This window comes from Narcine bancroftii, chromosome 2 (genome assembly GCF_036971445.1).
Source record: "Narcine bancroftii isolate sNarBan1 chromosome 2, sNarBan1.hap1, whole genome shotgun sequence".
Taxonomy (NCBI): Eukaryota; Metazoa; Chordata; class Chondrichthyes; order Torpediniformes; family Narcinidae; genus Narcine; species Narcine bancroftii.
The window spans coordinates 354,437,671-354,450,814 of NC_091470.1; the positions used below are offsets into that span (position 1 = coordinate 354,437,671).

Genomic DNA, 13,144 nt, shown 5'->3' on the forward strand with positions numbered 1-13,144 from the left:
AGAGAGAGGGGGGGGGGTAAAGGGGAGAGAAAGCTAGGGATGGAGAGAGAAAGGGGAGGGAGAGAATGAGAAAGGAAGAAAGGGAGAGGGAGAAAGAGGAGAGAGGGAGTGGGAGAAAGGGGGTGAGGAAGAAAGAGGAGTGAGATGGAGAGAAGGAGAGAATGGGAGAAAGGGAGAAGGGGAAAGGGAAAGGGCGAGGAAGAAAGGAGGAAAGAGAGAGAAAGAGGAGAGGGAGAAAGGGTGAGGAAAGAAGGAGAAGAAGAGGAGAGAGAGGGAGGGAAGGAGAGAGAACGAGGAGGGAGAGAGATGCAGAGAGGGATAGAACGGGAGAGGAAGAAAGGGGAAGAGCGAGGAAGGAAGGAGGAGAGGGAGAAGGGGAAAGGGGAGGTAGAGAGAGGGAGGAAAGGAGGGAGAGGGAGAGAGAGAGAGAGAGAAAGAGTGTGAGTGAGGGAGAGGAGAGAGGGCGAGAGATCGGAGGGGGGTGGCGAGAGAACGAGAGCCGCCGGAGTGCGAAGCCGCGCGCGCCCGACGCCAGCCACGACTGCGCGCGCTCCACGGGAGCAGGCGCGCGCTTCCCCCGCGACGTCAGCGCTTTCCTGGCCAGTCCCTTGTCAGAGCGAAGTAACCCGAAGTAGTGGTGGCGGGTGGGAGGGGAGGGGGGGGGGTGGGGGGGGGGGGAAGGCTGTAGGCAAGACGGATCGAAGTTGGGACAAGGAACAGGAGGAGCCGTGTCCGACCCTGGGAGCCCGTTGCCGGGACACCTTCCCCCCCCTCCCCACCCCCCACACAACCCATCCACCCTGTGGGCCGGACCCCCGCTGAGGAGCGGCCGGGACCTCCCCTCCGCTGACCGTCCGGGCTCGGCTCCTGCAGGGATGCAGCGCTTTCTGCTTTACCTCCTGGTGGGGCTCAATCTGTTCCGAAGAGTTGGAGGGCAGGCGATTGCAGGTAAGAGGGGTCCTGGGTCTGGGTCAAGTCAATCCATCCAGTGTCTCTGCCTCACGACTTCAAACCTCCCCCCCCCCCACCAAAAAAAAACCCCTGCCCCTTCCCTACCCACCTCTCGGACCCCCTGCCCCGTCTCTGGAAGTGAAGCACCAAAGTCTGTAGACACCGAGGTGGAAGTGGAGACACAAGGCTGGAGAAACTGTACTTTATCTCGCCCAGATAAAGATTTCGGGCGTGTTGTCCACACCTTGAAGGGGCTCAAGTCGAAACGTTGGTGATGGATCTTTCTCTTTGCTGCTGTTTGAGTTTCTACCCCATCTCTGGGAAGTTGTCTGAGCCCCAACGACCTGTCAAGTCCCCTGTCTTATCATCAATTTGGGTTTCCCAACCAACTCTCTGAACTCCAACCCCCCCCCCCCCCAACCTTTCTCTCCAAATAAACTTCATCCGCCCATCCAAACCCTGAAAAACCTCCCGTCCTGTTCTCCCAACCGTGAGACTCCACACTGGTTCGTTGCTCTGCTGTGATGTGTGTTTCAAGCGTAGGTTTCTTGCTGGCGAGAATCTTTATTTTGCCCCCCCCCCCCCCACTTTTGCTTTGGCGGAGGGTCCGCCGGGTTCGGAATAGGGATTCCCCTCCACTCTCGCAGAAGAAACTTGCTCCTGCCCCGTCGGCCCGGGCGTGACGCCGCGTTCACCCGTGCTTGGAGACTTTTTGTTGGAGTGAAGGCAAAGTTTTGGTCTTGGGCAGCTTCGCTTTTCTCAAACGGCAAAGTTGTTGTTTACTGTCCCCGACGCGCGTGAGTGAGTGTGAGCGTCTCTCTCTCTCTCTCTCTCCCTCTTGTGTCCCCGAGTGTGTGTCTATCTGTGTGTGTGTGTGTGTGTGACGGGGTCTGTTTGCGTGCTTTGGTGTGTGCATGTATGTGTCTCGCTCTCTCTGTGAATGTGTGTCTGCCTGTGAGTGTGTGAGTGAGCGTGTCTGCCTGTGTGTGTGAATAAGTGTGTGTCTGCCTCTGTGTGTGTGTGTGTCTGCCTCTGTGTGTCTGCCTCCGTGTGTGTGTGAGTGCGTGTCTGCCTGTGTGTGTGAGTGCGTGTCTGCCTGTGTGTGTGAGTGCGTGTCTGCCTGAGTGTGTGTGAGTGTCTGCCTCTGTGTGTCTGCCTCCGTGTGTGTGTGAGTGCGTGTCTGCCTGTGTGTGTGTGAGTGTGTCTGCCTCTGTGTGTCTGCCTCCGTGTGTGTGTGAGTGCGTGTCTGCCTGTGTGTGTGAGTGCGTGTCTGCCTGAGTGTGTGTGTGTCTGCCTCTGTGTGTCTGCCTCCGTGTGTGTGTGAGTGCGTGTCTGCCTGTGTGTGTGAGTGTGTGTCTGCCTCTGTGTGTGTGTGTCTGCCTCCGTGTGTGAGTGAGTATTTGCCTCTGTGTGTGTGTGAGAGCGTGTCTGCCTGTGTGTGTGTGTCTGCCTCTGTCTGTGAGTGAGTGTCTGCCTCTGTGTGTGTGTGTGTGTGTCTGCCTCTGTGTGTGTGTCTGCCTGCCTCCGTGTGTATGCGAGTGTGTGTGTCTGCCTCTGTGTGTGTGTCTTGGTGAATCATGGCTTCAGGGAGTCCGCGGACCAGGACAATCCCGTTTTTTCCCCCGGTTGAACAAGGGTTGGAGCTTTGCACAAAATAACAAGGAACTTTAGGAGCACAGCACGATTCCACTGTCAGTGCGGGCTCCCGGTCCGTTAGAGCCCAATTGCAAAGGGAAGTGGCAGAAGGAGGATAGGTGCATGTGGGGGGGGGGGGGGGGGGGGTGGAATAGAGATTGGGATGGGGGAGATTGGGAGCAGGGAGAGTCCGGCAGGGACATCACTGGGGGAAAGTGACTATGGCCTGGTGCCCTCAGCCTCCCTCATGCCTTGACAGACCGTAACGTATCTACCCAGTTCCTTCAGCACATGTGGGAAATGTATAATTTAGAGTGAGACTTTCAATGGAAGTGATTGAGGCAAAGAATGGGTGAAAAACCCGAGCCACGACGAAGGACAGAGAGGAGAATGGACCCCAAATTTGGGACCTTTTAGCAAAGGGTCCCATATCAGGACAAGTGAGTCGAATGGATGTACCCTGTAGCGAATCTCATCCCTTAACCCTTCTGATGATCTAAAAATATTGCCGACTCCTGCAAAACCTGACACCGCTTTCCGAAAACGACTGAGATCTGAAACTTGGACCAGTGTTTTAAATTCCAGTCGAATTCAGATTCCAATCTGAATCTTCATCAACAACAACCCCCCCCCCCCACAGCGAGCATGATTAGGAGAGATAGAGTAAATGCAAACAGGCTCCCCCCCCCCCCCCCCCCCCCCGCCCGAGGTTGGGTAAGGGTGAAAGGGAACTTTTTGTCATGCAGAGGGTGGTGAGAGTGTGGAACAAGCTGAAGTGGCGAATGCGGGCTCAATGTTGACATTTGAGACAAATTTGGGTAGTTACATGGATGGGAGGGGTGTGGAGGGATAGGGCCCCGGTACAGTTCAATGGACTAAGGTGGACTAGTAGTTCGGCGCGGACTCGACGGGCTGAAGGGTCTGTTTCTGTACTGTAAAGTGCGAACCGGAGAGCAGAACCTGAAACTGTTCAATGTAAGACCGCCAGGGGCTTGCTGGAGCGTCGAGGGGGTGGAGGAGGGGGGTCCTAGTCGGACTGGAGCGAGTTGCGCGGAGTGGATTCGCTGCGATCCTCCTGCTGTACACAGGGAGTCCCTAACGCACCGCCTTTCGGCGACCGACGGGGGAACGGTGTATGTATCTTGCCAGAAATAAAGAGCCGACGCGCTGTTGCGAGACCCCGAGGGACAAACCTTGTAAAGCCGCGGAGCGACGTCCAAGAGCTTGTGGCTGTGAATCCAACCGGAGACATTGGGTGAGGCAGATTGGAATCGGAAGGGGCTCCTTCTCCCATCTCCCAGTCAAACAGCTCAGTCGCACAGGGGTTCAGAGACGCCAGAAACAACCTGCCCGAGAACTCCTGGCAAATGCTCTGAGGGTATCGCGGCCATCCATCTCATCGCTTGCCTGACCTGTATGTACCGCTGAACGGTGTTTGCCCAGAGTCAGTGGTTTTCAAACTTTTTTTCTTTCCACTCACACTCCACTTGAGGTGCCCTGTGATTGGTAAGGGATTGCTCAAGGTGGGTTGAAAGAAAACGTATGAAAATCACTCTTTTAATTGTACCTGAACAAGGGTACAATTGACTCGTCTTAACTCCAAAGGAAATAAAGAGAAACGTTCCCTTCATGGAACTTAATACCACATTGAGAACGTAGCATACAAGAAGCCAATTTGTCCCTGACGTGTTCAGAGGTCGTCTCCCCTCCAAGTACTGACCAGTCCTGAGCCTGCCTAGCTTCTGAGATCAGATGATCTCCAGCTATTTTATCCAATGACAATTGTTCCTCAAGCCAAATATTTCACTGATTCTCGACCTTCCCTTCCCATGTACCACGACTTAAGGTGAGTGGGAAGAAAAAGTTTGAAAATCACTGGCCTGACACCTTTGACAGTTGGCAGGTACCGCTTGTGCATTGCGACCTGCCGTCCACATTTCGTTGCCCGGACTTGGTTCTGACATTGGGTCCTGCTGACGTTTAATATCTGCAGAGAAAGGGTGGGAAGACTGAAAAGTAAACGCAGAAAGAGGTGGGAGAGGTGTACTTTCGAGGAGCACTTACACCAAGCAGAAATTTGCATTGCATTCCCAAGGGTTGAAGTGACTCCAAAGTGCTTAACTGAAGAGAGCCCCACACAGAATGTGTGCAGTTCTGGTCAGCCAGCTGTGGGAAGGATGCCTTTAAGCTGGAAAGGGTGCAGAAAAGATTCACGAGGTTATAACCGGTACTGGAGGAGAGGAGGCAACTGGTAGAGTTGAAGTCAAACAGTGAAGGAAGTGGGAGGGCGAAACTCGAATGTAAAGAGGAGAGAAAAGGAGAGAGCTGGTCTCTGGAAGGGATTGACACTGATGGAGGCAGTTAAGAGAGGCGTGGAAGGAATGAGGGTGAGGGGAGATGGATAAAGGTGTGCATATGGACATGGACATATGAGTCCATGTCTATTATATGTGTTTGTGTGTACGTGTGTGTGTTCCATTGATTATATGTTTGTGTGTGTGTATGAGTATGTGACCACAGACAGTACAAATTGGAAACAATGTCTTCTCCTCAATGATCATCAACACAGGCACACCCCAAAGATGCGTGCTTAACCCACTGCTTTACTCATAATACACCCATGAATGTGTGGCCTGGCACGATTCCAATGCCATCTACAAATTTCCCGATGACACCACAGTTGTCGGCAGAATCACAGACGCCAATGAGGAAGTGTACGGGAAGGAGATAGATCAGCTCGTTGAATGGTGTAACGACAACAAACTTGCACTCAACATCAGCAAAACCGAGGAGATGATTGTGCACTTTAGAAGGAAGTCAGGGGAACACGACCCATCAAGGGCTCAGTAGTGGAGAGGGTCAAGAACTTCAAATTTCTGGGTGTCAACATCTCAGAGGATCTGTCCTGGAGTCTCCACATTGACGCAATCACAAAGAATGCTTGCCAGCAGCTATACTTTATGAAGTGTTTGAGGAAATTTGGTATGTCACCGAAGACTCTTGTAAACTTTTACAGGTGTACCGTGGAGAGCATTCTGGCTGGTTGCATCACTGTTTGGTATTGGAGGCACCAACTCTCAGGACAAGAATAAATTCCAGAGGGTTGTTAACTCAGCCTGCGACATCACAGACACCAGACCACTCCATTGAGGACGTCTACATGAGGCGGTCTTAAAAAAGCAGCCTCTATCCTCAAAGACCCCCACCACCCAGGCTGTGCTCTCTTCACTCTGCTACCATCGGGGGAAAGGTACAGGACCCTAAAGACGATCACTCAATGTCAAAAGGACAGCTTCTTCCTCTCTTAATAAGATTAAGATTCCTGAATAATCAATGAACTAAAGACACTGCCTTACTTTTTGTGCAATATTATTATTTTATTTTTTAATAGGTGATTCTGTTATAATATGAATGTTTGCACTTTGATGCTGCGGCAAAACACTGAATTTCATGACTTATTCATGACAATAAATCCTGATTCTAATATGTACATGTGTATGTGTTCATGTGTGTGTCTGTGTGCATGTATGTGTGTGTGCATATACGTGCCTATGTGTGTACTTGCCTTCTATGTCATCAGACATAGACCTCTCTGTGTCATGGGGAAGAGGGGGGTTCAATGTCTACTCCTTGTTAACAGAATGTGTGAAGGGGTATCTTCCACTTCTCAAAACTGGAGTGGAACTGGGAGGAGGAGACAGAAGGACGAGTTGACCAGGGCAGGCTGGAAAGTGCTTGAAATAATTTTAATCTGTTATTCCACCTTTCCTGTAAAAGCATCCTTGAAAATGACTCTCTGGCCTAGATGTTTCAATGCTGCTGAGATGACAAGAGTGAGCTTCCTCTCAGACCTGTATATGATATCTTGAGCTTACTAAGCTGTTCATGGCGTTACTGTATTATTTAGGATTTATTTTATCCTGCACTTATTTCCTTCAACCCAGAAAAGTAACCTGTATATTGAAGGGAATTGTTGAAATTAGGTTGCTGGTGGAGGAGTGGTGGCGGGATGTTATTGTTCCAATTATTAATGCTCCAATCATTTTGATTTAAACCAGTTATGAAGTAATCAACCCAAACTGAGAAGGGAGGTGACAAAAATAAAGCTGGGAGACTCACTGATGTGGATGGTCCTCCCAAATTGCCATAATTTTAGTAAACAAATGTAACCATCAGAAATCCACAGAGTGGTATAACATTAAAAGTAAATTTGCCACGTGGGACAGATTTAGAAGGAAGGGATATTTACTCATGTAACAGTTCTTAATTGTTTTGCCGTTTTAGATTTTGAAGTTGCATCACAAAATCAATTGCCAAATCATTCTAATTTGTCGGTGTAGATCTAAGCTCATATTTTTGCGATATTGGTCATCAAACTAATTGATGGATGTTATTTATTGACCATGACTACCCATTTGTTAATAAGATCACATTTTTATTCGATAAATTTCATTTTTGAAAGAGCAGTAAGACAGTTTGTATCCGTATTCTTTACTTATTTTACACATATCTTTACACATTTTAAGACATTGGCAAATATTTTTTTTAACATTAGAGAAGCTGCACAATAATCAGTCTTTCTGGCTCACAAACTTGTGCTGCCCCAAATGCACCAATTAACCTACAAACCCTCTATGTTTTTGGAGGGTGGGAGGAAACTGGAGCACCCGGAGCAAAGCTATGCAGACATGGGGAGAACGTACAAACTCCTTCCAGACGTTGCCCGATTCGAACCCATCTTGCTGGCACTGTAATGAGGTTATGCAAACCACTACTCTAACTGTGCCACCCTGTGCCGCTCAAATGAATTGCCGCATTGAAATGTTATGAAGAGGGTGTCTCAACCATCACAGGATACTTCTAGGGTAAGGGTTGGCACTGTTGCATGCCTGGCTGTCAGTATAGGTGAACATTTAATATATACATGTATCTTTTGAACAACATTCATTGAAGGTTTTTTTTATAGTCTCTCTGTCTCTTTTTAACATTAACCTTCAAGCTGGGATTGGATTCCAATATCAACTTATTCTCTTTCACCATGTACTTGATTCTGACTAAACAGCAAATGCCCATTTGAAGGCAAGAAGAAAATACCACAGATGCCGCAAACCTGAAACAAAGAAAAATAGGGAAGGCTGGAAATACCCAGTGCATCGGGCAGCATCTTGGGAAGTGAGTTAATCATTCCAGACTGAAGATCTATTGATGCAAACCCATGCACCTGAAAAATAAGTTGGTTTTGTTCTCCTCTGATAGCATTTGATCTGTTGAGCATTTCCAATATGGTCCATTTTTCTTTCAGACACCTCAACAAAACAGTCAGATTATAAAGCCAAGGTCCCATCGCACCGAAAGTTATTGACCCAAGCAACAGTTGATAGTTTCGGTTCAAGGACTAGAGTCCCAGCCACTTCACCCAGCATTTCCAACTACAATAAATTCTGTTGCATACAGTAACTTAAAATAAACTCTGCGGTTCCATTTTTTGTATTTTCATTATCTCCCCAGTCTGACTTCCTTTCACATTATAATGTCAATCAGTGTTGGTCAGCGCCCTGCATTGTTTTATTGGGCACAAGGTCAGCAGCTGAGTGATTTCCTGTTTTCTGGCATAATGCTATGAGCTTCTATTCCCCTGACAGCTCAAACCCTTTGAGAACCAAAATATTCTTCCTGTCCTTGAGAACACCTACAATAATACAAACTTCAAACAGTATTATTATAGAATCTATGCAATGCAGGAAACCATTTGGCCCATCACGTATGTGATGGCTTTGCTGACTAAGGGTTGATCAATCCAGAATTCATTCAGTCTCGTCCACACCTCCCTGGCTTCAGTACTCTACAACTGGTTCCAGCAAAAAAGTATACCAGCGACACAATTTTATTATATTTGCGGTGTCCGTGGAACAGATCAGGAGCATGGAATCATTTCAGAGATGACTTAGTTAGGAAGGAATTAACACTGCTGTTTGCAGAAGATTTACAGGTAACATGACATCTGGCAGAATCCCTGTGCAGGCTCTTTAAATTAAAGCATGTGGCTACTGAAACCATGTCTGTGCAGTGTCAATCACATCTCCCAGTAATTATTTCTTTCAAGGTACATTATGCAGTGTGGTTGAACATTAGAGCGGGAGGGTTTTCCTACAACGGAAGGGGACATCGTCCGCTGAGGGTCATAGCCAATGTGATTTGTACCTGGGTTCTTGCTTTGTACTGAGCTAGGTGTGATATGCAAGGTGCATGTCCTTTGAGCCTGCACAGAGGATTTTTTTAGGTGGAGTGCAGTGTGTGCAGTACTGGCCTCGCCATTTACACCCGGGGTTTATCTGCCACCCCCTAGCAAACCAAGATCGGAGACAGCCAGGTCCTCGTGTCGTAGATGTTACATCAGATTGTCCTTCTCCTGGATGGATGGCCTGATGAGGCCCGGGTTTGAAACGATAGTTTTCCTTCTCTTAGGCTGGCCGCCAACCCAGGCTAAAGAGCCCAGCCTACTCATCCAGTTATACCGCCGGCCACTTGGTCGCACCATGGCATAGCAATCTTAGTGAAAACGGGCGACACCAACGAGAAGGTGTTGCTACGGACGCAGTAATGTAGGAGAGGCCATTTGTAGTGACCTCCTGCCTGGCAAGCCAGACAGTGGCCATCCGGTGATCACTACACCAAGAAAGGAGAGGTGATGTATTACGCGTGGATTTTCCCTGAGTGAGCAGGACATCAGGCCCAGACCTCACCTGGCCCCTACTACCATTTACATATTACCTTAAGTAATATCTTAATAGCATAGAAAAATAGGTGCAGGAGAAGGCCATTTGGCCTTCAAGCCTCCACCGCCATTCAATATGATCATGGTTGATCAGTACCTGGTTCCTGCCTTCTCCCCATACCCCTTGATCCCCTTAGCTACAAGGGCCAAATCTAACCTACTCTTAAATATTGACAAGGAACCTCAACTACTTTCTGTTGCAAAAAATTCCACAGATCTACCACCCTCTGAGAGAAGAAAATTTTCCTCATCTCAGTCCTAAAAAACTTCCCTCATCCTTAAATTGTGAACCCTGGTTCAGGATTTTCCCAGCATTGGTAACAACCTACCTGCATCTAGTCTGTCTAACCCTTAAGAATTTTATGTTTCTATAAGATCTCCCCTTCAATCTTCTAAATTCCAGAGAATACAAGCCTAGTTTGTTCAACCTTTCTTCATATGCCAATCCTTCCATCCCTAGTATCGGTCTAGTGAACCTTTTCTGTACCCTCTCCATGGTGAGGATGTCTTTCCTCAGATAAGGAGATCAAAATACACTCAGTACTCACCAAGGCCCTGTACAGTTGTAGCAGGATCTCTGTACTCCTGTACTCAAATCCTCTTGCTATGAATGCCCCTATGGAATAGGTGCTCTGTGGTTAGTAGGGGATTAGTTAAGGTGATATGTGAGTGGAAAAACGTTGAGAACCATTGGTATAAGAGCTCTTAGTATTAATCCTACTTTTCCCTGAATAAGAAAGGTTTCCATTCCCTCACTATTCAGGTGGTTGCAGATCATTGGAAAAAACTTTCTGATGGTCAAGGCCATCTTTTTGGGAAGCCTTAACCTTCAGCAATCAAACAGTTCCTGTTTACACACAGGAGACTGCAGATGCTGGAATCGGAAAGTGAACACACTCCACTGCAGGAACTCAACGGGTCGAACAGCATCAGTGGGAATAAAAGAACGGTCAATGTTTCGAGCTGAACCTTCCATCAAGTCTCAGCCTCAATTCCATGAGGATTCCCAAACGCTATCAACATAATTCTTGGACATACTCATTGATTGTCAGTTCTTGAATTAAATAAGATAAAGAAAAAAATGCCACTGTTATTTCCTCCCTCCGTCGAGAACAAACTTTGGAAATAATAAACTACAGAATCTGAAATCCAAATGGAAAAGGGTGAGAGAAAATAAATGCAGAACCCTCTGCCAGGATCTCTCTCTTCCAGCTTTCCTATTGACTTTGAAAAGAATATCACAGGGAACTGTTAATAATCTCAGGATGAATTCCTCCGGCATTTGTATTTCTAGAGAAATCCCCATTTTCTGTTTCAAAGGCATTGGAATTTCATTGGAAGTGATGACCAACAGAAATATTCCTCCACCTGTTGACCATATTAGTTGTCATTACAGCCTTGAAATTATTTTGCTGTTGACTACACAAATGATCCTGAGAATCTTTGCGTGATTGCGTCTGACTAAGGGCACGTGTGGGAGGAGAATGAACCATTAGTGTTTGTTACCCACTCTCACTGGAATTGCTGAACTTACATTTCCTTGCAAGTTGATGAGACAGAGGTGACAAAGTGATGACCATGTCCCATTGTGTGAGAGATGCACCTGGTTACTTGCCCTTTCTCTGAATTGGGATCATACGGCAATGTAATTGCCGTCGGAATCAGTGTGTAATAGGTATTATCCTGCATCCACTATTATGTCCATCTCCAGGAGTCAGAGCACCACCGCTGAGCTCTTTAAACAGACTCTTGTGTGGCTGACAGGTCAAGTATGAGCGCTCATTCCAAAGGCACCCTCAGTCGATCCATGTTCCTGTCCTTTTCCGCAAGTGGGATCCTTTCCACAACAGCTCACTCTGAATTTGGAGAGAGGGAATCTTTTTTTTTAATCAAGAATCTTTTTATTGAATTTTACATAAATAAACAAAATATGTCCAGAAGATTTGCACAACATAGATAACAAATTTAAAGAGCCCAACAATAATTATCAAACTTATAGCGCACAACCATGATCAAAACTCATTGTACATTCTTATCCCCATCGCCCCTCACCACTTTAACCCCATCTACAAGTCAGAGTCCTATCTTTAAAAGTGTACTTCATTCCTGGAGTAATACAATAAGGTGCTGGAAGTTGGGTTTGTTATGGGTTATATTTTATATAAATATGACTTTAAAAGAGATAGATTGTGCGGGTTTAGTGCAGGTCACTTCACAAACAGCACTACTTACATTTCTCATCTCATTCAAAATGCAAGAGCCTTGCTGAAGCTAGATATTCAGGCACAAGTGGCTTTTCAAAAGACACTGGAACTGCTTTGGAAGGAACTTCAGAAGTAGGTGCGAATGAAAAATGTACAGCCAGAGGCTGATATGATCTTTCAAGGATTGGGTTTGGAGCCCTGCAAGAAGTCCTGTTTTTTTTTACAAGCAGAGAGGGCGAGAGAAATGAAAGAACAAACAGGATTTTTCTTTGAGAGAGAGAGAGAGAGAGAGAGAGAGAACTGAGTTCTACAGTAGCAATAGAGGCTGCAACATGGCAAGCTGGCAGGCTTGTTGAAAGACCCCATTTTGAAGACTGGATGCGAGTTCAGAATTCAGCCTGTTCAAAACCCTTGTAGTCCTTACAATAAAATGTGGCTGGCTAGAGTCTTTCTCCTGAAATAATGGAAACAAGAGGAACTCTGGTGACCTAGAAGAAGAGGTTATCATTTAGAAAACCCATGATGGGGCAAGTTTCTTCGGCAAGACACTGAAATGACTGATTGGAGGAAATCAGTTGTGTGTTTCCAATGAGCAACAAATATCTCTCTGAAACCAACAAGAAACTTCCAAAGTGGTCACCATTTAACTTTAAGCACCAGAGCCCAGTGGATAGTCATAAATGTTGAATTCTGAGCACAGTATAAGAATTGCCTGATACCAGTGAACTTGGAGAAGTGAATCAAAGAACTGTAAATCAAAGAACTTCCCTGAATGTATAGACATTACATACACGTGTGCTTAGAATTAGAATGGGGCTAAGTTCATAGTAATAAGTTAAAGTTTGATCCTGTTTTTATGTTTAAAGAAAATTAAAAGCAACTTTTGTTCAAGTAACCATTTGTCTTGGTGAATTTTGATTTTGGGGTCCTCTGGGCTCGTAACAGGTTTTATATTGAATGAAAAAAAGAAAATAAACAAATAAATAAGTAGATAAATTTAAGAAGGGTTAAGCAACTGATAAGATTATACAGATTATATTACTGATGGGACTCAAAAGACAAAAAGCAAGTGAAGAAATAATTACTTCGTTTAACTAGAGGTTCTGAAAAGCATTCAGGAAAGGTCCACACACCTTTTGGAACTTTTTGTTTGAGTTGCAAGCTGAGTGACCGATATTTTCAAGATTTAGATAGGACATAATATGTCTCTCAGCTACTGAGCATGTGTGGGCGGGCAGCATCCCTCCATCTTAATAATATCACATGTCTGGCCAAAAGAGAGGTGAAGGACAGAGTGTGACATTTGATTGGAGTCAGGCGAACGTCGTCCTGTGCAAGAACCTTTTGAGCCCAAGTTTGAGCTATCTGAGTCAGACAAGTTTAATTTCTTCTCTCACCAAAGTTTAGATTTAAGTTTCCACAACAGAAATATAGGAAGCAAGGGAATGAATATGAGGGCATAATCTAATTTAGTTCAGTCAATGTGATTAACTTTGAAATAGGCACAGCACCAGTGATCTGCAAATATCATCTAAATATCAAAACTGACATTCCACTTTTTCTGCCCTCTGTATTACTC

General features: G+C 46.3%; 1 protein-coding gene across 9 annotated transcripts in view; it reads left to right on the forward strand.

The window, feature by feature from the left end:
- The first annotated feature begins 628 nt into the window (after positions 1–628).
- Positions 629–13,144, forward strand: part of LOC138755773 (receptor-type tyrosine-protein phosphatase mu-like) — a 1,095,616-nt gene continuing 1,083,100 nt past the window's right edge. For 8 of the 9 annotated variants that reach the window (XM_069922352.1, XM_069922354.1, XM_069922355.1 and 5 more), the window contains exon 1: positions 629–948. In XM_069922352.1, coding sequence (XP_069778453.1) covers positions 876–948 — 73 coding nt within the window. In that variant the 5' untranslated portion in view covers positions 629–875. The remainder of the gene's footprint in view (positions 949–13,144) is intronic. The other variant, XM_069922361.1, reaches the window with a different exon arrangement.